The sequence below is a fragment of the Mobula birostris genome, chromosome 13, assembly GCF_030028105.1.
Source record: "Mobula birostris isolate sMobBir1 chromosome 13, sMobBir1.hap1, whole genome shotgun sequence".
Classification (NCBI taxonomy): domain Eukaryota; kingdom Metazoa; phylum Chordata; class Chondrichthyes; order Myliobatiformes; family Myliobatidae; genus Mobula; species Mobula birostris.
The window spans coordinates 15,872,202-15,894,402 of NC_092382.1; the positions used below are offsets into that span (position 1 = coordinate 15,872,202).

At 44.4% G+C, this 22,201-nt stretch overlaps 1 protein-coding gene and 1 pseudogene across 1 annotated transcript in view; one reads left to right on the forward strand and one right to left on the reverse strand.

The window, feature by feature from the left end:
* Positions 1-22,201, reverse strand: part of LOC140208430 (uncharacterized) — an 82,619-nt pseudogene that overhangs the window by 25,504 nt on the left and 34,914 nt on the right.
* Positions 6,803-22,201, forward strand: part of LOC140208452 (uncharacterized) — a 48,881-nt gene continuing 33,482 nt past the window's right edge. Inside the window, 2 exon segments of the mRNA XM_072277139.1 lie at positions 6,803-6,833; positions 12,090-13,156. Coding sequence (XP_072133240.1) covers positions 12,414-13,156 — 743 coding nt within the window. The 5' untranslated portion in view covers positions 6,803-6,833; positions 12,090-12,413.

A 22,201-nucleotide genomic window follows, 5' to 3' on the forward strand; every position in this document is an offset into this window, starting at 1 on the left:
TAAAACCATTCCCAACACACACATGTTCCTCGACCAGTGGAGCACCTCACCACAGGCATTGTTTCTGTCATCAGTCAGACAACCAAATTACTTTCTCTGTCAATCAGCTTCCAAATGTTGCTACTCTGTCACTTATTGCCACACCCCGCTGCTGATTCCCTTCTCCTCATCATACGTTCTTACCCCGACCATCGTCCAGAGCCCCAAACTCTACCCTGTGCAGACTCGCCTCTGGTTTCTGACCCTGCTCCGTTCAACATCCAACTAATGGCTTCTCATTCTGTTTTCAGTCTTGAGAGGACAGTGGCTTTTTCTAACAACCCTGGCAGCTATGTAGGATGCTGGTCAGAACCCACTTGGAGTACTGTTGTCAGTTCTGGTTGCCTCACTACAGGAAGGATGTGGAAACCACAGAAAGGGTGCAGAGGAGATGTACAAGGATGTTGCCTGGATTGGGAGGGGGGGGGACATGCTATCTGAAGACAGGTTGAGTGAACTCGGCGTTTTCTCCTTGGAGTGAAGAAGGATGAGAGGTAACCTGACAGAGGTGTATAAGATGATGCGAGGCATTGATCGTGTGGATAGCCAGGGGCTTTTTTGCCCCAGGGCTGCCACAAGAGGACACAGATTTAAGGTGCTTGGGAGTAGGTACAAAGGAGATGTCTGCGGTAAGTTTTTATGCAGAGAGTGGTGAGCGCCTGGAATGGGCTGCCGACGACAGTGGTGGAGGTGTATACGATCAGGTATTTGAAAAGACTTTTGGATTGGTACATGGAGCTTAGAAAAGCAGAGGGCTATGGGTAACCCTAGTAATTTTTAAGGTAGGGGCATGTTTGGTAAAACTTTGTGGGCTGAAGGGCCTGTATTGTGCTGTAGGTTTTCTATGTTTCTTTGTTAACCCTTCAGAAGCAGGGAAAATGACCTATAATGTGGAAATAAGAAGGTGAACTACCAATGTCATTCTTCCTCAGCCCAGGGATTTGAGGGGTGAAGAACATGTCAGCTAGAACTGCAGTCAATTTGACTTCTTCAGTCTGCAGAAAATTCAAGGGGAACCCCTTCACCCACACAGTGGTGACTGTTTGGAACCCATCACCACAGGGAGAGCAAGAGGGGAACAACAGGGGAGGATTTAAAAGGACTATCGTGGAACAGAATCACTGGCAGGGTCCAGCTGGCCTGAGTTGACTCTTTACTGTACACTAGGTGCATTATAAATTCACTAAGTACCAGAGACAAGAATTCCAACAGAACTGATTTATTTGCCTCAGATCCAGGATATTAAACAACAGTCCCATTAAAGGTGAATGTGCAGCAGAAGAAACTCCTCCCATGCCCAGTGACCAGGACGCAGAACTGGGTGTGGTGAGCAGCAGCAGTAATTGCAGAGTTCAGCACCGACAGTCACTCTCGAAATTGCATTCAGCAACGGTGATGGACAAATATCCAGCATTCAGCTTATTGAAACTTCCTCCCAGTGTGAACCCGGTAGTGTGTCACAAGGTTAAATGACTGAGTGAATCCCTTCCTACATTCACAGCAGGTGAACGGTCTCTCCCCAGTGTGAACTCAATGATGCACATTTGATGGAGATGGCTGAGAGAAACTCTTTCCAATGTCTGAACAGGTGAAAGGCCTCGATCCAATGTGAACTCGTTGGTGTCTCTGCAGGTGGAATGACCGAGTGAAACCCTTCCCGCAGTCTGAGCAGGTGAATGGCCTCTCTCAAGTGTGAACTCTCTGATGTACCTTCAGTTTAGATGATGAAAGGAATCCCTTCCCACAGTCTGAGCAGGTGAATGGCCTCTCCCCAGTGTGAACTCGCTTGTGCACCAGTAGGTCGGATGACTGAACGAATCCCTTCCCGCAGTCTGAGCAGGTGAACGGCCTCTCCCCAGTGTGAACTCGCTGATGTACCTTCAGGTTAGATGACCAAGTGAATTCCTCCCCACAGTCAGAGCAGGACTGATGATTGAGTGAATCACTTGCTCCAGTTCTTCAGTATCTGGACAGAGACAGAAAAACTGGTGTATTGTTTTGAAGATTCCTGCAGAGAGATTCCTTGTCGTTTTTAATCTGTAAAAAGATTTACAAAATCCATCAATGGGTGAAGGACATTTCAGATGAGATCACTCGAGTTGCCAAGGTGTGAACTGACTTCACACTGTTACAGTAAGGATCAACCCAAGTTGGAAGGAGAAATCATCTTCTAACTGGGCACAGTGTTGGTATCTGGAATCAAGCTCCCTGATGCTCTTCCTGTCTCAATAAGAATGGGGCATTTCTGCCATCTCAAATCTCTGACTTGGCTCAGTTTGATTCTCTCTATTGGTATTATTCCCTGTTCCCACTGAGCTGTATGGGTGCCTGGCCCCAAAGGAACTGAAACACTCTCACACAAATAGCCTTTGTTGACCTGCAGCTGGGACCTTCTTTTATGCACTGTTAATTTAAAGTGCCGCAGTTTTAATGCCATATAAAAATTTGCTGCTGAGATGAATGGTTGGTCTGTTAAAAGGAATTAGAGTGAATATTAGTATTATTTCAGGTTCTTGTCACAGTCATAGAAAAGTACAACACAGAAACAGACCCTTTGGCCCATCTAGTTTGTGCTGAACTATTTAAATGTTTTATTCCCATATCCCTACCATCCAGGTACCTACACAAACCTCTTAAATGGTGAAACTGAGCTCACATTCACCACTTCTGCTGGCTGCTCATTCCACACCTGGATGACCATCTGTGTGAAAAAGTTTCCCCTCATGTTCCCCTTAACGTTTCACCTTTCACCCTTAACCCATGGCCTCTGGTTGTAGTCCCACACCATCTCAGTGGTTAAAGCCAGCTTGCATTTACCCTATCTATAACCCTCATAATTTTGGTACAATTCCATCAAATCTTCCCTTAATCTTTTACATTCCAAGGAATAAAGTCCTGACCTGTTCAATCTTTCCTTATAACCAAGTCCTCCAGACGTAGCAATATCCTTCTGAATTTTCTCTGAACTCTTTCAACCTCTTTTACTTCTTTCCTCTAGGTAGGTGACCAAAACTGCACACAATAGTCCCAAGTTAGGCATCACCAATTTCTCATACAGAGTCAACATAGCATCCATCTCCTGTACTCAGTACATTGGCTTATGAAGGCCAATGTGCCAAAATCCTTCTTTCTCCAGCAACTTTTGCATCACCACAGTACACACAGGTAACACCAGTTTCTGTATTGTACATAAATATTTCCCCTGAACCCTCCCCCAGGTGACTGACGGTGGTGAACTCAGTGATGGCAATGCCAATGAATATGAAGGGAAGGGCAGTAGTCTGTCTCATTGGAGTCTGGCACATTTGCGATGTGAAAGCTACTTGTTGCCCAGGACAATGTGTTGGATATCATTATGGATCCAGAGAGAGTGGGTCAAAACATGTTCTCACGGGTAGAAAAGTCCAGAACAAGAGGAGGTGGAACAAGCAACAGACACAAAATGCTGGAGGAACTCAGCAGGCCAGGCAGCATCTATGGAAAAGAGTACTAATGCTGAGTTCCTCCAGCAATTTGTGTGTGTTGCTCGGATTTCCAGCATCTGCCGATTTTCTCTTGTTTGTAATTGGAGGCAGAACAAAGGTGATTTTCTCAACAGCTGATGTAAAAGATTTTGTTCCCTTTCTCCGAGTTCCCGATCCTTGCATTTAGACAGCTGGAGCTCAGCTCTGTCTGAGAGACCCATCGGTTCCCATTCCCTCATCAGCCGGAAGCCCCCTGGGGCCCTTATAGTGATCGAGAGAGAAAGGGAAGAATCGGTGTTGGAAAAAGTCCGACCAGAGAATCGTTCTTACCTGCAATCGGATGCACGCGAGGCCGGTTGTGTACTGTGCGCATGCGTGATATTCGGGAACATCGGCAACCCTGACGCCAGCGCATTCAATCGGTGAGTCAGCGACTGCGTAATTTAAACGCTGGGCTTTCTGGGTAATCACGATGCCATTAAAAGTGTCTGCAAGCACCGGTTCCATGCCCATGGATCAGTGTTTGTATGTACAAAAAACTCAGCACCTGTTTTAATGCAGACAGCAACTCCCATAAACAATATACTGAATATCAACAGGCATTCCCTGTGTTTCATGCCAAAGTAAAACCCTCTTACAATGCAGATATAAAAAACAAGAGATTCTGCAGTTGCTTGACATGTACACACACAAACACGCACGCAAAATGCTGGAGCAACATCCTGGACCGAAGTGACTGTAATGTGCTGTAGGTTCCTGTGATTCTATGTAATTCAGCGGAAGTCTCTTCTCCCAGGGAGTGGTGACTTGTTCCAACCTGTTATCACAGTGAGAGTGAGAGCTGAACGGCAGGGATAGATTTTAAAATACCTGTGCACCAACAGTTTCGCACTGGGATTCGGCCGTTCATCTGCTCCGTGTGTGCGAAATGACTCATTCACTTAATCCACTTTATGATGCTCGGGTGAGTTTACAATAAAATAGAGGCCACATTTCTGTCCGGAGTGAGCAAACAGGTTTACTCAATCATCCCAGCTGGTGCAACGCCAGCAACTTCACATCAGGGAGGAACTTCAAATCAGCTCTATGTTAAATATTTAGCCATCAAGGTAACTGAGGGACTGTTAGAAACATAGAAAATAGGTGCAGGAGTAGGCCCTTCGGCCCTTCGAGCCTGCACCGCCATTCAGTATGATCATGGCTGATCATCCAACTCAGAACCCTGTACCTGCCTTCTCTCCATACCCCCTGATCCCTTTAGCCACCAGGGCCATATCTAACTATCAATCCCCCTCTCCATTATTTAATCAGTTCAACATGACTTGCCTTTCATAAATCTATTTTTTCTGTTATTGTCACACTTTGTCGAAGTGTTAGTTCTGAGACTGATTATCATTTGCAAGGCTTTCCTACACTGAGGTTAATCTGCCTGATCTAGGATTGCTAGATTTATCCTTGCATCTCTTTTGAGCAAAAATACTGTATATCCTATTCTCTTGTCCTCAGATGCACCCCAAAGCTGTAGATGTTGGAAGATTCTGACCACAACTTCGCAGTTTCCTCACATACAATCTATCTGTACCAGATGATTTATCCACATTCAGTTCAGCTGGCATTTATGGCAAATCCTCTTTTTCAACATCTCCCCAGAACAGAGCCTCATCTTCCTTTTCTGTTACTGTCAAAATCTGCAGTTCTTGCGGCTGCTCATCCCACCCAGGACCGAACCATAGTCACTGAGCATTGGAGGAGTCAGTTCTGCTGATGTTAGCCCTAAACTAGAGTGGTGTTTAATATTATGGATCTGTGAAAGACAAATTAGTTCTGTATCAAATTCCGTGTCTCAGGTACTTACTGTCTCTACCACACTCACGATGTACAGTAGAGAGGCCACTCGGCCCATTTAGTTCCTGCCCATGTTTCTGTTCCATATCAGTATATCACAATCTATCCCTGCCATTTCCCTCTCACTCTCCCTGTGATGACAGGTTACAACATGTCACCACTCCGTGGGATAGGAGATTTCCCTTGAATGTCATAGAATCATAGAAATCTACAGCACATTACAGACCCTTTGGCCCACAGTGTTGTGCCGACCATGTAACCTACTCTAGAAACTGCTTAGAGTTACCCAACCGTATAGCCCTCTATTTTCATAAGCTCCATGTACCTTTCTAAGATTCTCTTACAAGACTTCATTGTATCCACCTCCACCACCGTCGCTGGCAGTGCATTCCACACAAACACCACTCTTTGTTTAAAAAAACTTAGCTCTGACATCTCCTCTGTACCTATTTCCAAGCAGCTTAAACCTATGCCCCATCGTGTTATCCGTTTCAACCCTGGGAAAAAGCCTTTGGCTATTCACACGACCAATGCCTCTCATCATCTTATTCACCTGCAAGAAATTTTCTGCATGCTTTTCTCCAGGCTGAATAAGACGATGAGCTCACTGTGGTTTTAACGTTCTTCAGGGCTCTGGACTAAGGTGCTGAAGCTCCTTCTTCCCTGCTCTTTTCAACGTTTTGGGTCATTTTCACTAATTTCAAAGGACTGTGTCTCAGACAGCTGGGTTGTTGCAATGTGCCTCTAAAGTCTGACAGTAGACGAGCGAGTGAATCATTGATGGAGCAGAGTCAGAAAACAAAGAGTTGTCAGCCTGATTCAGGGCTTTGGGGCTCCAGAAAGAGATGGGACTTAGAGTTTACAAGGAGGAGGAGGAAGAGAAATCAGGCCGGCAGGATATAGCTACAAATGAAAGATCAGAAACATTTTGAAACAGTTTGATTGGAAGAAAAAGGTGGTTAATTTCTGTAAATTAGTGGTGGAAATCAACAGATCAGGCAGCAAATGTGGAGTGGAATAAATAGACAACGTTTAGGACGAGCCCTTTCAGCATACCTAGACTGTGTACTCCTCTGCTTAGTTGCTGCCTGAACTGCAGAGTTCCTCTAGCATTTTGTGTGTGTGTGTGTCTCTGTACTGTATTTCCAGCAACTGCAGAATCTCTTGAGTTTTATATCTACATTTGTACGAGGATTGTACTTTGGTATTAGATACACGGTGATATTGAGTATATTTTTTACGGGAGCCGCTTTCTGCATTAAAACAGCTGCTGAATTTTCTATATGCACAAAAAAAACTGAGCTATGGAAGTGGAACTGGTGTATGCAGAAACTTTTAATGGCACCGTGATTACCCATAAAGCTGTGCGATAGAAATTTCGCCCTTGCCGAAGCACCGATCAAATGCGCAGGCGTCAGCGTTGCGACGTTGCCGAATATCACGCATGCGCGCAGTATACGGAAGGCCTCAAAAGACCGACAGCAGGTAAGAGCGCGTCCCCGGGGATAAGGGAGAAGGTGAGGGGAGACATGGAAAGGGGAGAGCGGAGTGGGAGGGACAATTGCTGTGACTCCGGGCTCCGTGACCCGCAATCCCGGGACAGTCCTGTTATCTTCCCTCTCTCTCAGCCCCACGATCCGTACACGGGCCCCGGGGAGCTTCCGGCTGATGAGGGAATGGGAACCGATGGATCTCTCAGACAGAGCTGAGCTCCAGCTGTCTAAATGCAAGGATCGGGAACTCGGAGAAAGGGAACAAAATCTTTTACATCAGCTGTTGAGAAAATCACCTTTGTTCTGCCTCCAGTCACAAACAAGAGAAAATCTGCAGAGAGGGCACAGTTTTAAGGCGCTTGGAAGCAGGTACGAAGGAGATGTCAGGGGTGTTGTGTTCTTTATACGTACCGTGGGTTACTGATAACAAACCATATTCTGCAGAACTGAACTTGTATTTAACAGCAGAAAAAAACAAGTTTTACACTGCCATGCTTCTTGATAATTCTTCATTTCTGCGCATGCTGGGAACTCTGCCCAGTCACGTCCTGACACGTGACATCACCACAAGAGGTGAGTTTTTTTTACACAGGGTGGTGAGTGCGTGGAATGGGCTGCCGGCCACTGTGATGAAGCCGGATACAATAGGGTCTTTTAAGAGGCTCCTGGATAGGTACATGGTGCTTAGAAAAATAGAGGGCTATGGGGAACTCTAGGTAATTTTTAAAGTAAGTAATGTCTGGCACAGCATTGTGGGCCGAAGGGCCTGTATTGTGCTGTATTGTATTTGTTGTATAAATGGGGAAGTCACTTACCCATGACCTCTGGTTGTCGTCTCGCCCAACATCAGTGGAAAAAGCTGCTTGCATTTACCCTATCTATACCCTCATACCTTTTTAAACTTCCAACAAATCATCAAAGCAATGTATAATATCCTTGTTTACGCTTAGAGCCTTTTTTAGATGTATAAAATGATGAGGGACATTGATCGTGTGGATAGCCAGAGGTTTTTCCCCAGGGCTGAAAAGGCTAACACGAGGGGCATAGTTTTAAGGTGCTTGGAAATAGATACCGAGGGGATGTCAGGGGTAAGTTTTTTTTACACAGAGAGTGATGGGCGGTGTGGAATGCACTGCCAGCAGTGGTGGTCGAGGCAGATACAATAGGGTCTTTTAACAGCCTCTTAGGTAGGTACATGGAGCTTAGAAAAATAGAGATCTATGTGCTAGGGAAATTCTAGGCAGTTTCTAGAGTAAGTTTCATGGTTGGCACAACATTGTGGGCTGAATGGCCTGGAATATGCTGTAGATTTCTATGTTCTATGTTGAACAGCAAAATTACTTTGGCTACCCTACAATCCTCTGATAACTCTCCCATTACTAAGGATGATTTAATTATCTCTGCTAGGGCCCCAACTATTTCTGCACTTGCCTCCCGTAGGGTCCGAGGGAGCGCCTTGTCATGCCCCGGAGATTTATCCACCCTAATCTGCCTCAGGATAGCAAACATCTCCTCTTCTTTAATCTGTACAGGGTCCACAATTTTAATGCTGCTTTTCCACACTCTCATTGACACTCTGTCCATCTCCTGATAAATGAGATAAAAAAAAATTAAGATCTCACCCATCTGCTTTCGTTCCACACGTGGATTGCTATTCCGGTCTTCCAGAGGACCAACTTTGTGCCTTGCAATCCTTTTGTTCTTAATCTATTTCTAGAATCTCTGACAATTATCCTTTATCTTTTTTGCGAGGGCAATCTCATGCTTTCTTTTAGCCATCCTGATTTATTTCTAATGTGTTCTCTTGAATTTCTTATACTCCATAAGAACCTACCTGCCTATCTCTGTGATGCAACTCCATTTTGTGCTTCACCAGGGTCTCAATATCTCTTGAAAACCAAGAGATACAGTTTCTATCTTTATCTTTTATTCTGACAAGCACATACCCACTTTGTGCTTACAAAATTTTGCTTTGAAGGCCTGAATTTACCAAGCACACCTTTGCCACAAAACAGCCTGTCCCAGGCCACAGTTGCCAGATCCTAGTGTCATAATTCCAGGTGTTGATCCATGCCCTGAACACATCCGCCTTTCCTAAGCTGCTCCTTGTATTGAAATATACAGGATTGAGCATATTCACTGCACCATGCTTAACTTTTTCATTCCTGTCTTTGTCTGAGGTCTGAACAACAACTGTCTCCACAACGTCTCCAGTATCTGTTCTGTTATTCAGGCTCCCATTCCCCCTGCAACTTTAGTTTAACCCTCCCCCACCCCCACCTCCCACCATGCAGCTCTATCAGCCCTTTGTGCTTCATCTGCCAGATCAATAAAAAGGAGGCGCATACCAGGTACGGGCAGATAGGAACAAATGGGGTACTTATGAAGTACAGGGAATTCAAGTGAACACTTATGAAAGACAAAGAAGACATGAGGTTGCCCCAGCAGACATGGTGAAGGAGAATCCACGGGGATTCTGCAGATATGTTAAGAGCAAAAAGGATTGCAAGGGGGGAAAAAAAATTAATCCTATGCAAGATCAGAACAGTAGTTCTGATCTGAGACAAAATAGATGTGGGAGATTTTTTTCTGCATCTGTATTTACACAGGAGATGGACACAGAGTCTATAGAAGTGAGGCAAAGCAGCATCAACTTCATGGACCCTGTACAGATTACAGAGGTGGAGGTGTTTGCTGTCTTAAGGCAAATTAGCGTGGATAAATCCCCAGGGCCTGACAAGTTGTTCCCTGGGACCCTGCGGCAGACAAGTGCAGAAATTGTCGGGGCACAAGGACAGATATTTAAATGATCTTTAGAGCCAGGTGAGGTACTGGAGGATTGGAGGGCAGCCAATGTTGTTCCGCTGTTCAAGGAAGGCTGTAAAAATAAACTAAGAAATTGTACATTGGTGAGCTTGACATCAGTAGTGGGAAAGTTATTGAAATGTATTTGCAGGAACCGGATATATAAGTATTTGGATAGATGTGGACTGATTAAGGATAGACAGCATGGCTTTGTGCATGGTAGGTCATGTCTAACAAATCTTATAGAGTCTCTGGAGGAAGTTATCAGGAAAGTGGATGAAGGCAAGGCAGTGGATGTTGTCTACATGGACTTTAGCAAGGCACTTGACAAAGTCTCATATGGGAGGTTGGTCAAGAAGGTTCAGTCACTCAGCATTCAAGATGAGATAGTAAATTGGATGAGACACTGTCTTTGGGAGAAGCCAGTGTGTGGTAGCAGATGGTTGCCTCTCTGACTGGAGGCCTGTGACTAGTGGTGTGCCACAGGGATCAGTGCTGGATCTGTTGTTGTTTGTCATCTATATCAGTAATCTGGATGATAGTGTGGTTAACTGGATCAGCAAATTTGTGGCTGACGCTAAGATTGGTGGTGTAGTGGTCAGCGAGGAAGAGTATCAAGGCTTGCAGTGCGATCTGGACCAGCTGGAAAAATAGTTTGAGAAATGGAAAACGGAATTTAATGCAGAGAAGTGTGAGTTGTTGCACTTTGGTATGACCTACCAAGGGAGGTCTTTCACCGTGACTGGTTGGGCACAGTGGAGAGTTGTAGAAGAAAGTGACCTGGGAATACAAGTCCTTAATTCACTGAAAGTGGTGTCACAGTAAGATAGAGACGGAAAGCAGGATTTCAGCCCATTGGCCTTCATGAACCAAAGTACTGACAATGATAGATACTTTATATTTTATTGTCGCCAAACAATTTGTACTAGAATGTACAAACATCACAGCGATATTTGATTCTGCGCTTCACACTCCCTGGATTACAAATATTAAATATTAAAATATTAAAAGTAGTTAAAATTAGTCAATATTAAAAATTTAAATTAAAAATCATAAATAGAAAATAGAAAAATGGGAAGTAAGGTAGTGGAAAAAAACCGAGAGGCAGGTCCGGATATTTGGAGGGTACGGCCCTGATCCGGGTCAGGATCCGTTCAGCATCTTATCACAGTTGGAAAGAAGCTGTTCCCAAATCTGGCCGTACCAGTCTTCAAGTTCCTGAACCTTCTCCCGGAGGGAAGAGGGACAAAAAGTGTGTTTGCTGGGTGGGTCGTGTCCTTGATTATCCTGGCAGCACTGCTCCGACAGCGTGCGGTGTAATGTAAGTCCACGGACGGAAGATTGGTTTGTGTGATGTGCTGCGCCGTGTTCACGATCTTCTGCAGCTTCTTTCGGTCTTATGGATGTTATGTTGACTTGTAGAAGATATTGGTGAGGCCTAATTTGGAGTCTTGTTTGCAGTTGTGGTCACCTACCTACAGGAAAGATGTAAAAGAGGTTGAAAGAGTTCTGCAAAAATTCACAAGGATGTTGCCAGGTCTGGAGGACTTGGGTTATAAGGAATGATTGAACAGATCAGGACTTTATTCCTTGGAATGTGGAAGATTGAGCAAAGATTTGATTGTGATAGAGGGGCACAGATGGGGTAAATGCAAGCTGGCTTTCTCCACTGAGATGGTGTGGGACTACAACCAGAGGCCATGGGTTAAGGGTGAAAAGTGAAACGTTAAGGGGAACATGAGGGGTAACTTCTTCACACAGATGGTCATCTGGGTGTGGAATGAGCAGCCAGAACAAGTGGTGCATGCGAACTCAATTTCAACATTTAAGAGGTTTCTATAGGTACCTGGATGGTAGGGGTATGGGAGTGGGTGGTTTAAATAGTTCAGCACAAACCAGATGGCCCAAAGGGCCTGTTTCTGTGTTGTAATTTTCTGTGACTGTGACAAGAACCTGAAATAATACAAAAATTCACTTTAAGTCCTTTTAACAGCTGTGCAGACCAACCATTCATCTCAGCAGGAATTTTTTTATATGGCGTTAAAACTGTGGCACTTTAAGTTAATAATACATAAAAGAAAATCCTCGCTACACATCAAGAAAGACAATTTGCGTGAGACTGTTTCAGTTACTGTGGGGCCAGGCACCCATGCTGCTCAGCAGGAACAGGGAATAATAACAATGGAGAGAGTCAAACTGAGCCAGGTCACAGATTGGAGATGGCAGAAATGCCCCATTCTTATAGAGACAGGAAGAGCATCAGAGAGTTTGATGGTCATTCCAGATACCAGCACTGTGCCCAGTTGGAAGATGATTTCTCTCTCCAACTTGGGTTGAACCTCACTGTAATAGTGTGATGCGAGAATACACTTTGACAACTCAAGTGATCTGATCTGAAATATTGTCCGACACCCGTTGATTCATTTTGTAAATCTTTTTACAGGTTAAAAATGACAAGGAATCTGTCTACGGGAATCTCGAACACAACACGCCAGTTTTGCTGTATCTGTCTGGATATTTGAGAAGTGGAGCAAGGGATTCACTCGATCATCCTTCCTGCTCAGACTGTGGGGAGGGATTCACTCAGTCATTTCAACTGAAGATATATCAGCAAGTTCACACCGGACAAGGTCATTCATTTGTTCTGTGGGTGAGAAGGCATTCAGTTGGTCATCCCACCTGTAGACACACCAGTCAGTTCACCCTGGGCAGAAATTTGGTCATCTGCTGAATTTGTGGGAAAGGATTCACTCGGTCATCCGACCTAATGGCTCACCAGCGAGATCACACCGGGGAGCGGCCGTTCACCTGCTCAGACTGTGGGAAGGGATTCATTAACTCATCTGACCTACTGAGACACCAGTCAGTTCACACTGGGGAGCGGCTGTTCACCTGCTTGGACTGTGGGAAGAGATTCACTTGCTCATCCCACCTGAAGGTTCATCAGCGAGTTCACACTGGAGAGAAGCCATTCACCTGCTCAGACTGCAGGAAGGGATTCACTTGCTCATCCCTACTGAAGGTGCATCAGAGAGTTCACACTGGGGAGAGGCCGTTCACCTGCTCCGACTGTGGGAAGGGATTCACTTCATCCTCTGTTCTACACAGACACCAGCGAGTTCACATTGGGGAGAGGCCGTTCACCTGCTCAGTGTGTGGGAAGGGATTCTTTCGATCATCCGACCTACAAGCACACTGGTCTTTTCATACTGGGGAGAGGCCGTTCATCTGCTCCGACTGCGGGAAGGGATTCACTTGCTCATCCCACCTGAAGGTACATCAGCGAGTTCACACTGGGGAGAGGCCGTTCACCTGCTCAGACTGTGGGAAGGGATTCACTTCGTCATCCCAACTGAAGGTACATCAGCGAGTTCACACTGGGGAGAGGCCGTTCACCTGCTCAGACTGTGGGGAGGGATTCACTGTGTCATCTCAACTGAAGGTACATCAGCGAGTTCACACTGGGGAGAGGCCGTTCACCTGCTCAGACTGTGGGAAGGGATTCACTTCGTCACTTGTCCTACAGAGACATCAGCGAGTTCACACTGGGGAGAGGCCGTTCACCTGCTCAGACTGCGGGAAGAGATTCCGTTGCTCATCTCAACTGAAGGTACATCAGCGAGTTCACACTGGGGAGAGGCCGTTCACCTGCTCAGACTGTGGGAAGGGATTCACTTCGTCATGTGTCCTACTCAGACACCAGCGAGTTCACACTGGGGAGAGGCCGTTCACCTGCTCAGTGTGTGGGAAGGGATTCATTCGATCATCCCGCCTACAAGCACACTGGTCTATTCACACTGGGGACAGGCCGTTCACCTGCTCCGACTGCGGGAAGGCATTCACTTGCTCATCCCACCTGAAGTTTCATCAGCGAGTTCACACTGGAGAGTGGCCCTTCTCTTGCTCAGACTGTGGAAAGGGATTCACTTGGTCATCCCAACTGAAGGTACATCAGCGAGTTCACACAGGGGAGAGGCCGTTCACCTGCTCAGTGTGTGGGAAGGGATTCACTCGGTCATCGAACCTACAGAAACACCAGCGAGCTCACACTGGGTAGAGACTGATCACCTGCTCAGACTTCGGGAAGAGATTTTCTCAGCCATCTCCACCGAATGTGCATCATTGAGTTCACACTGGGTAGAGGCCGATCACCTGCTCAGACTTCGGTAAGAGATTCTCTCAGCCATCTCTGCCGAATGTGCATCATTGAGTTCACACCAGGGAGAGGTCGTTCACCTGCTGTGAATGTGGGAAGCAATTCACTCAGTATTCTAACCTTATGTAATTCTCACTTTGGCTAGCAGCTTAATATAGGGGGTGATAGCCCCCCAGCCCGGCCAAACTTAAGAAATCTTGTTTGGGTGGAAGCTGCTTGATGTGTTCCCTGTTACATATCAGTACCCCGAAATAATAAATGGTACATAATATGCGATTAAACGATTAGGCTTTATAGTTCTTTCTTTGACTATAGGGCTAGTAAAGAAAAAATAAAGAAGAAAAAGGGCCCACTCTCTCCATTCATGTCTTCTCATCTCTCCCCGGTAAAACACCGCAAAAATTCCTCTTCCTGACGAACAAGAAAGAACATTTCTGTCATTAGATAGCCCTGCATTCAAAAACCCTGTTGTCTCTAGTCGTAACCTAAACATTGCTGTTACAGAGAAAACATTACCTCAGCAGTGAAACATTGCACAGAGGCCGTTACATTAGCTGTGAAACCTTACAGCATGTTATTTGTGACACACTGCCGGGTTCACACTGGGGAGAAAGTTTCAATAAGCTGCATGCTGGATATTTGTCCGTCACCATTGCTGAATGCAATTTCGAGAGTGACTGTCGGTGCTGAACTCTGCAATTATTGCTGCTGCTCACCACACCCAGTTCTGCACCCTGGTCACTGGGCATGGGAGGAGTTTCTTCTGCTGCATATTCACCTTTAATGGGACTGGAGTTTAACGTGGACTGGAGTGGAGAGCGGCCAGTGAAGGAGTGGAGCTTTGAGGCTTTGGCTCAAGAGATTTTGGCAGTTGGGTTGTGCAATCAAGTCAATCAAGATTTGAACAGCTCAGACCCAGCAGAAAGCAGCTGATTGGGCAATTGAAAATTGAGAAGCTCAACAAACAAGTGAAAAGAGGGGCAGCTCAAGCCAGTGAGTGAGTGGGGTCAGTGAAGGAGTGGAGCTTTGAGGCTTTGGCTCGAGAAGTTTCGGCGAGCAAAGGCAGAGGACGAGCTTGCTCCCAGTAAGGTAAGGCTGGGTATGTTTCTTTAATTATTTTGATTAACTTAGGAGTTGGTAATGGAGGCAGTAGATAGGGCAATCCAGTGCTCCGATTGTAGAATGTGGGAAGTCAGGGACAGCACAATTGTCTCTGATGACTAAACCTCAGGGATCTGTACTGGGTCCAATGTTGTTTGTCATATATATTAATTATCTGGATGATGGGGTGGTAAATTGGATTAGTAAGTATGCAGATGATACTAAGATAGGTGGAGTTGTGGATCATGAAGGAGGTTTTCAAAGCTTGCAGAGAGATTTAGACCACTTAGAAGAGTGGGCTGAAAGATGGCAGAAGGAGCTTAATGCTGATAAATGTGAGGTGCTGCATTTTGGTAGGAGTAATCAAAATAGGGCATACATGGTAAATGGTAGGGCACTGAAGAATGCAGTAGAACAGAGGGATCTAGGAGTAATGGTGCATAGTTCCCTGAAGGTGGAGTCTCGTTTGGATAGGGTGGTGAAGAAAGCTTTTGGTATGCTGGCCTTTATAAATCAGAGCATTGAGTATAGGAGTTGGGATGTAATGTTGAAATTGTACAAGGCATTGGTAAGGCCAAATTTGGAGTATTGTATACAGTTCTGGTAACCAAATTATAGGAAATATGTCAATAAAATTGAGAGAGTACGGAGGAGATTTACTAAAATGTTGCCTGGGTTTCATCTCCTAAGTTACAGCAAAAGGTTGAACAAATTAGGTCCTTATTCTTTGGAGCGTAGGAATATTGGGAGTTAGGAAAAAAGTGAAAAAGCAGGATCTCAGGGATGGTAATCTCAGGATTGCTGCCTGTGCCACGAGACAGAGGGTAGGAACTGGAAGTCATGGCAGTTGAAAGTGTGGCTGAAGAGTTGGTGCAGGGGGCAGGGGTTCAGATTTCTGGAGCATTGGGATCTCTTCTGGGGAAGGTTTGACCTGTACAACAAGGACGGGCTGCACCTGAACTGGAAAGGGACCAATATCCTGGTGGGCAGGTTTGTTGGAGCTGTTGGGGAGGGTTTAAACTAGTTTGTCAGGGGGGTGGGAATCAGAATGTGAGTGCAGAGATGAGGGTAGAAGGACAAGGGCACGATGCTGTGTGTTCTGAGTTGGTGAGGAAGGACAGGCAGGGGACAAATCATAAATGTAGCCAGTTCGAGGGGTTGAAGTGTGTGTATTTCAATGCTAGGAGTATTAGGAATAAAGGGGATGAACTTAGAGAATGGATCAGTACATGGAACTACGATGTTGTGGCCATTACTGAAACTTGGCTGGAGGAAGGGGAGGATTGGCTGATGCAGGTACCGGGGTTTAGGTGTTTTACAAGGAATAGGATGGGAGGTAGAAAAGGGGGGGAGTAACATTACTGATCAGGGATAGTATCACGCCTGTAGAAAGGGAGGATGCTGCAGAGGGAGTGTCCACTGAGTCGGTGTGGGTGGAAGTCAGAAATAGGAAGGGATCAATCACTGTGCTGGGAGTAGTCTATAGGCCCCCAAATAGCCTTCGGGACACTGAGGAGCAGATAAGCAGGCAGATTTTAGAATGGTGCAGGAAATACAGGGTTGTAGTTATGGGTGACTTCAACTTCCCTCATATTGACTGGCACCTCCTGACTGCAAGGGGGATAGACGGGGCTGAATTTGTCAGATGTGTTCAAGAAGGATTCCTGACACAGTATGGGGACTGGCTGACGAGAGGAGAGGCCATACTGGATCTAGTTCTGGGTAATGAACCTGGTCAGGTGGCAGACCTCTTGGTGGGGGAGCATTTTGGTGAGAGTGACCACAACTCCCTTAGCTTCAGCATAGCTATGGAAAAGGATAAAAACAGACAAAATGGGAAAGTGCTTAACTGAGGAAGGGCTAACTATGAATGTATGAGGCAGGAACTAGCGAGAGTAAATTGGAAACAGGTGTTCAAAGGTGAAAGCACAGAAGTAATGTGGAGGAAGTTTAGGGACTACTTGTGCTGGGTTCAGGATAGGTTTGTATCACTGAGCCAAGGAGAAAATGGTCGGAAAAGGGAACCGTGGCTGACGAAACACGTGAGGCAACTCGTCAAGTGGAAGAAGGTAGCATATGTTAGATATAAGAAGCAGTCAGAGCCCTGTTGGTCACTTTTCGATTGCTCCTACCCTGTTTACTTAATTGTTTCCTACCAGTCTTTTTTTTTTGAAACCTTATTAGAATACTTCAATACTGCTTTACTGTGGCTGGGAAAAGAACCAAAGCGTTTGCAAAAGAAAGAGAAACAGAAGATGAATCCCCAGTCACTTTGGATTCAATCAGTGACTTGCTTAAACAGCAAAAATCGGAATTCTCTGACGAGTTTGAACGGCTCAACGACAAATTGGATACAATTCAGCGAACTTTATTTGAGTATGAGAACCGAATTCAGGAGAATACTGCGAAGCTAATGACACTTGAAGAGGACATTGAAGATACAATTAAACTCTGCAAAGAGTGATCTTTATCCAATGATAAAATGCTGAAAAGGATCATCAGTCTCGAAAATAGAAACAGGAGAAGTAACATGCGAATCCTGGGTCTTGAAGAATCAATTGAAGGTGCTGACCCTACAAATTTTTTGCAAACTTTCTGAATCAGCTTTTCCCTGCTTTATTCACTTCCGAGCTGACTTAGAAGCCATTGTCCTTGGCGGCGAAACCCAGCTCGGTCGGACTAGCCTTTCATGAATTTCAAATTAAGGACCTTTTAATTTGCCATACCCAGAGAGAAGGAATGATCGATTTCCAAAATTACAAGGTTAGATTTGTGGAAGACTATTCGCCTGAAGTTTTGGCTGATTGCATGAAATATAAACAAGTTATGTTGGAGTCTTATAATAAAGGATATAAACCATCCCTTCAGTTCCCCGCACGTCTGAGTATTGTTTTGAAGAATGGATTGCGAAAAAGAATAAGTTCAGTTGAAGATGCAAAAGAGTTTCTAAAGGATGAAGTCTAACACTTATATTTCTTATTTGATCAAATTTTTTCTTCTGTTAATATGAAATTGAAATAAGGTTTTATTAAACTCATGTTTTGGCTATTCATATATTGTCTTTTGTTATATATTTTTTTGATACTTTATTTTATCCCGTTTTGAGGCTTTATTTTAATATAGCTTTCTTTGAATTTGTTTGAAGTGATCCTTTCATATTTTCGAATACTGAGTTATTTTACTTTTTATGTTGTGTCTTGGTAGGGACATAATGACCTTGCAGGACTGGAGTTTTTTTTTCTGTCAACGGGATTTTTGGGGGCCGGTACTTAGTTCTTAGCTCACTGACTGTCTATTGGTCAGCTTTCTCGCTTTGGGTAGGGGAGGGGGTAGGGCCTATTTCTCTCTGGGAGCTGTATTGGGTTGAATATATGATTGTTCGTTTGAATACCTTACTTTACCGTTTGCTTTCTAGTTTTAATAACTTATGGCTAGATCTTTTAATTACTTGTTGATTGGTATTTAAAATGGTTCAAAATATTAACCTGTTTAGTTTGAATGTGAAAGGGCTGAATTACCCCACCAAAAGGAACAAAGTGTTTGCTTATATTAAAAAATAAAAGCACCCATTATTTTTTTTTACAAGAAACACAGATACACAGCTGTGATACCTTACGTTTTTTTTTTACTGGGTGGAAGGGTATGCAATTCCACTCTTCGTTTAAGGGAAAATCACGTGGAGTTTCGATTTTTGTAGATAATACAGTTTCCTTTATTCAGCATAAAGTTGTTTCGGACCCTAATGGTCGATTTGTTATTGTATCAGGGAGTTTAGACAGTAAGTTGATTGTTTTTGCTCATGTTTATGCCCCCAACATAGATGATCCTGGATTTTTTGAACGTCTATTTTCATTTTTGCCAGATTTGTGTACTTACGCCCTTGTGATGGGACGAGACTGTAACAGCTGGTTAGATCCAGTATTAGATCGCTCATTTATTAAACCAGCCACACTTAGTATATCAGCTTTGTTTATCCAATCTTTTCTAACTAAATGTGGTATAGTTGATGCTTGGCGGTTTCTGCATCTGACGGACAGGGAGTATTCTTTTTTCTCTCATGTCTATCATTCTTATACTGGGATTGACTTTGTTTTTATTGATAGTCAAATGATTCCATTAATTCGATCAATTGAATATAAAGAGATTGCTATTTCTGACCACTCTCCTGTAATTCTATCTTTAAATCTTCCTGGTACTATCCCCATGTGTAGATTTTGGCGATTTAATTTAACTCTGTTATCCGATGAGGATTTTTAAAAAATTTATGGAGAATCAAATTACCCTTTATTTTTGAAGAAAATACGTTGGAAGAGGCGTCTAGCCTTATTATATGGGATACTTTTAAAGCATACATCCGGGATCAATTATTTCTTATACTGCAAACATCATTAGAAAAGCTAACAAAGAAAGAAATGAATTAGCCAATCAGTTAAAGCAACTGGACCATAAATATGCTTCGGTACCTGATCCTGAAACATATAAGAGACGTATTGAAACTAAAACTAAATATGATCTTCTTATAACATATCCAATTGAAAGCCAACTTTTAAAAGATACAAGACAACTTTACATTCATGGAGATAAAACTGGTAAGCTACTGGCTAATCAATTGAAGCGATTTTCAGCCAAGCAGCAAATTAAAGAAATACATAAAATTAATGGGGATATGACAACTGACCACCTTGTAATTAATGACACTTTTAGAGAATTTTATTCTAAATTGTATAGTTCTGACTCTGTTAATGATAATATTGCAAAGAATAATTTTTAGATCAATTAAATATTCCTAATCTTTCGTTAGATGATCGTAGGCAATTGGATCAACCTATTTCCCAGGATGAAATTGCTCAGGCTATTTGAGAATTGCATTCTGGGAAATCCCCAGGACCCGGTGGATTCTCTGGAGAATTTTATTAGGCTTTTTCCTCCTTGCTTCTACCACATTTATGTTCTACCATTAGAGGAAGGAAGACTACCGCAGTCTTTTTACGGAGCTTCCATTTCGCTCATTCTCAAAAAGAATATGAATCCTACTGAATGTTCTTCGTATAGACCTATCACTTTACTCAATTTTGATACTAAAATTTTATCTATAGTGTTGGCTCACAGACTTGAAGATATATCTTGTGCATGCACCGGTCGTGCATGCAGCCTGGTACAGCCGTTCCGATCTATTCTTACTTTCTTCTTCTTACTTTTTAATTTACGTTATCTTTTGTATTTTTTTTCTCACGGTAACACGTCGAAGCTGCACGCTACCTAACATGCTGGTAGAGAGAGTTTTCTTTGGGTTTTCTTTAGCACTGGAAATGGTTACATCCCGACACGCCGGACAGAAGCAAGGTCGCATTGTATATTTCATGGACCAGCAAACACCGGCCGGCTTAGCGAACAGAGCGGCGGCCACCCCTGCTGAAATCCGGAGGAAAACACACAGAGGGGGATCACAAAGCCAAGGAAAGAGGACCGGGTCGAGACAACAGAGACTTTTGGAGAAGAGTTCGGTGGGTAATACCGTTCCGGCTGACCGGAAGTGCACTGAGAGCAGTAAGCGTAAAGGAGTTCGGTGCTTACTGATCTGGCTAACAACGGATAGTGCAATCCGGGGTATATTATGATTGAGGAATGTGTTTGCAGACTGGATATTGAACTTTTTACTGTTGGACTTCGGCCACATTCCACCGTGATACAACACTTGGCAGCACGGGAGGTCGTACCTGCCTGTGGCCATCGAACATGCAGCTCCTCCCGTGGAGGGTCAGACACCCTGAGCCAATAGACTGGTCCTGGACTTATTTTCCATCTGGCATAATTTGCATTTTGGTGTTCGATTGTTGGGGCTTTTGTATTGCTATATTTACGCTCAATTCTTGGTTGGTGCGGCTGTAACGAAACCATATTTCCCTCGGGATTAATAAAGTATATCTATCCATCTATCTATCTATCTATATTGATAGGATGCAAAACTGGGCTGAGAAGAGGCAAATGGAGTTCAACCCAGATAAGTGTGAGCTGGTTCATTGTATTAGGTCAAAGATGATGGCAGAATGTAGCATTAATGGCAAGACTTGGCAGTGCGGAGGATCAGAGTCAAGTCAAGGCACTGTATATTGTCATTTCCACCATAACTGCTGGTACCGTACACAGTAAAAATGAGACAATGTTTTTCAGGACCATGGTGCTACATGAACAATACAAAAATTACACTGAACTACGTAAAAAAAAAACACACAAAATTACACGAGACTCCAGACCTACTGAGGACTGCATAAAGTGTGCAAAACAGTGCAGGCATTACAATAAATAATAAACAAGACAGTAGGTTGGTGTCAGTCCAGGCTCTGAGTATTGAGGAGTCTGAATACTTGGGGGGGAAAAAAACTGTTACATAGACTGGTCGTGAGGGCCTGAAAACTTCGGTGCCTTTTGCCAGGTGGCAGGAGGGAGAAGAGTTTGTATGAGGGGTGCATGGGGTCCTTCACAATGCTGTTTGCTTTACGGATGCAGTGGGTGGTGTAAGTGTCTCCAATGGTGGGAAGAGAGACCCCGATGATCTTCTCAGCTGACCTCAGTATCCACTGCAGGGTCTTGCGATCCGAGATGGTTTCCGAACCAGACAGTGATGTAGCTGCTCAGGATGCTCTCGATACGTCCTCTGTAGAATGTGGTGAGGACGGAGGGTGGGAGATGGACCTTCCTCAGCCTTCACAGAAAGTAAGGACACTGCTGGGCTTTCTTTGCTATGGAGCTGGTGTTAGGGACCAGGTGAGATTCTCCGCCAGGAGAATCTTGGGGTCCGAGTCCATAGGACACTCAAAGCTGCTGTGTAGGTTGACTCTGTGGTTAAGAAGGCATACGGTGCATTGGCCTTAATCAACCATGGGATTGAATTTAAAAGGCGAAGGGTAATGTAGGACTCTGGTCAGACCGCACTTGAAGTACTATGCTCAATTCTGGTCGCTTCGTTACAGGAAGGATGTGGAAACCACAGAAAGAGTGCAGAGGGGATATACAAGGATGTTGCTGGGTCTGGGGAGCATGTCTTATGAGAATAGGTTGAGTGAACTCGGCTTTTTCTTCTTGGACCGACGGAGGATGAGAGCTGACCTGATAGAGGTGTATAAGATGATGAGAGGCATTGATCGTGTGGACAGTCAGAGGCTTTTTCCCAGGGCTGAAATGGTGGCCACAAGAGGACACAGGATTAAGGTGCTGGAGATTAGGTACAGAGGAGATGTCAGGGGTAAGTTTTTTTACACAGAGAGTGGTGTGTGGAATGGGCTACAATAGGGTCTTCG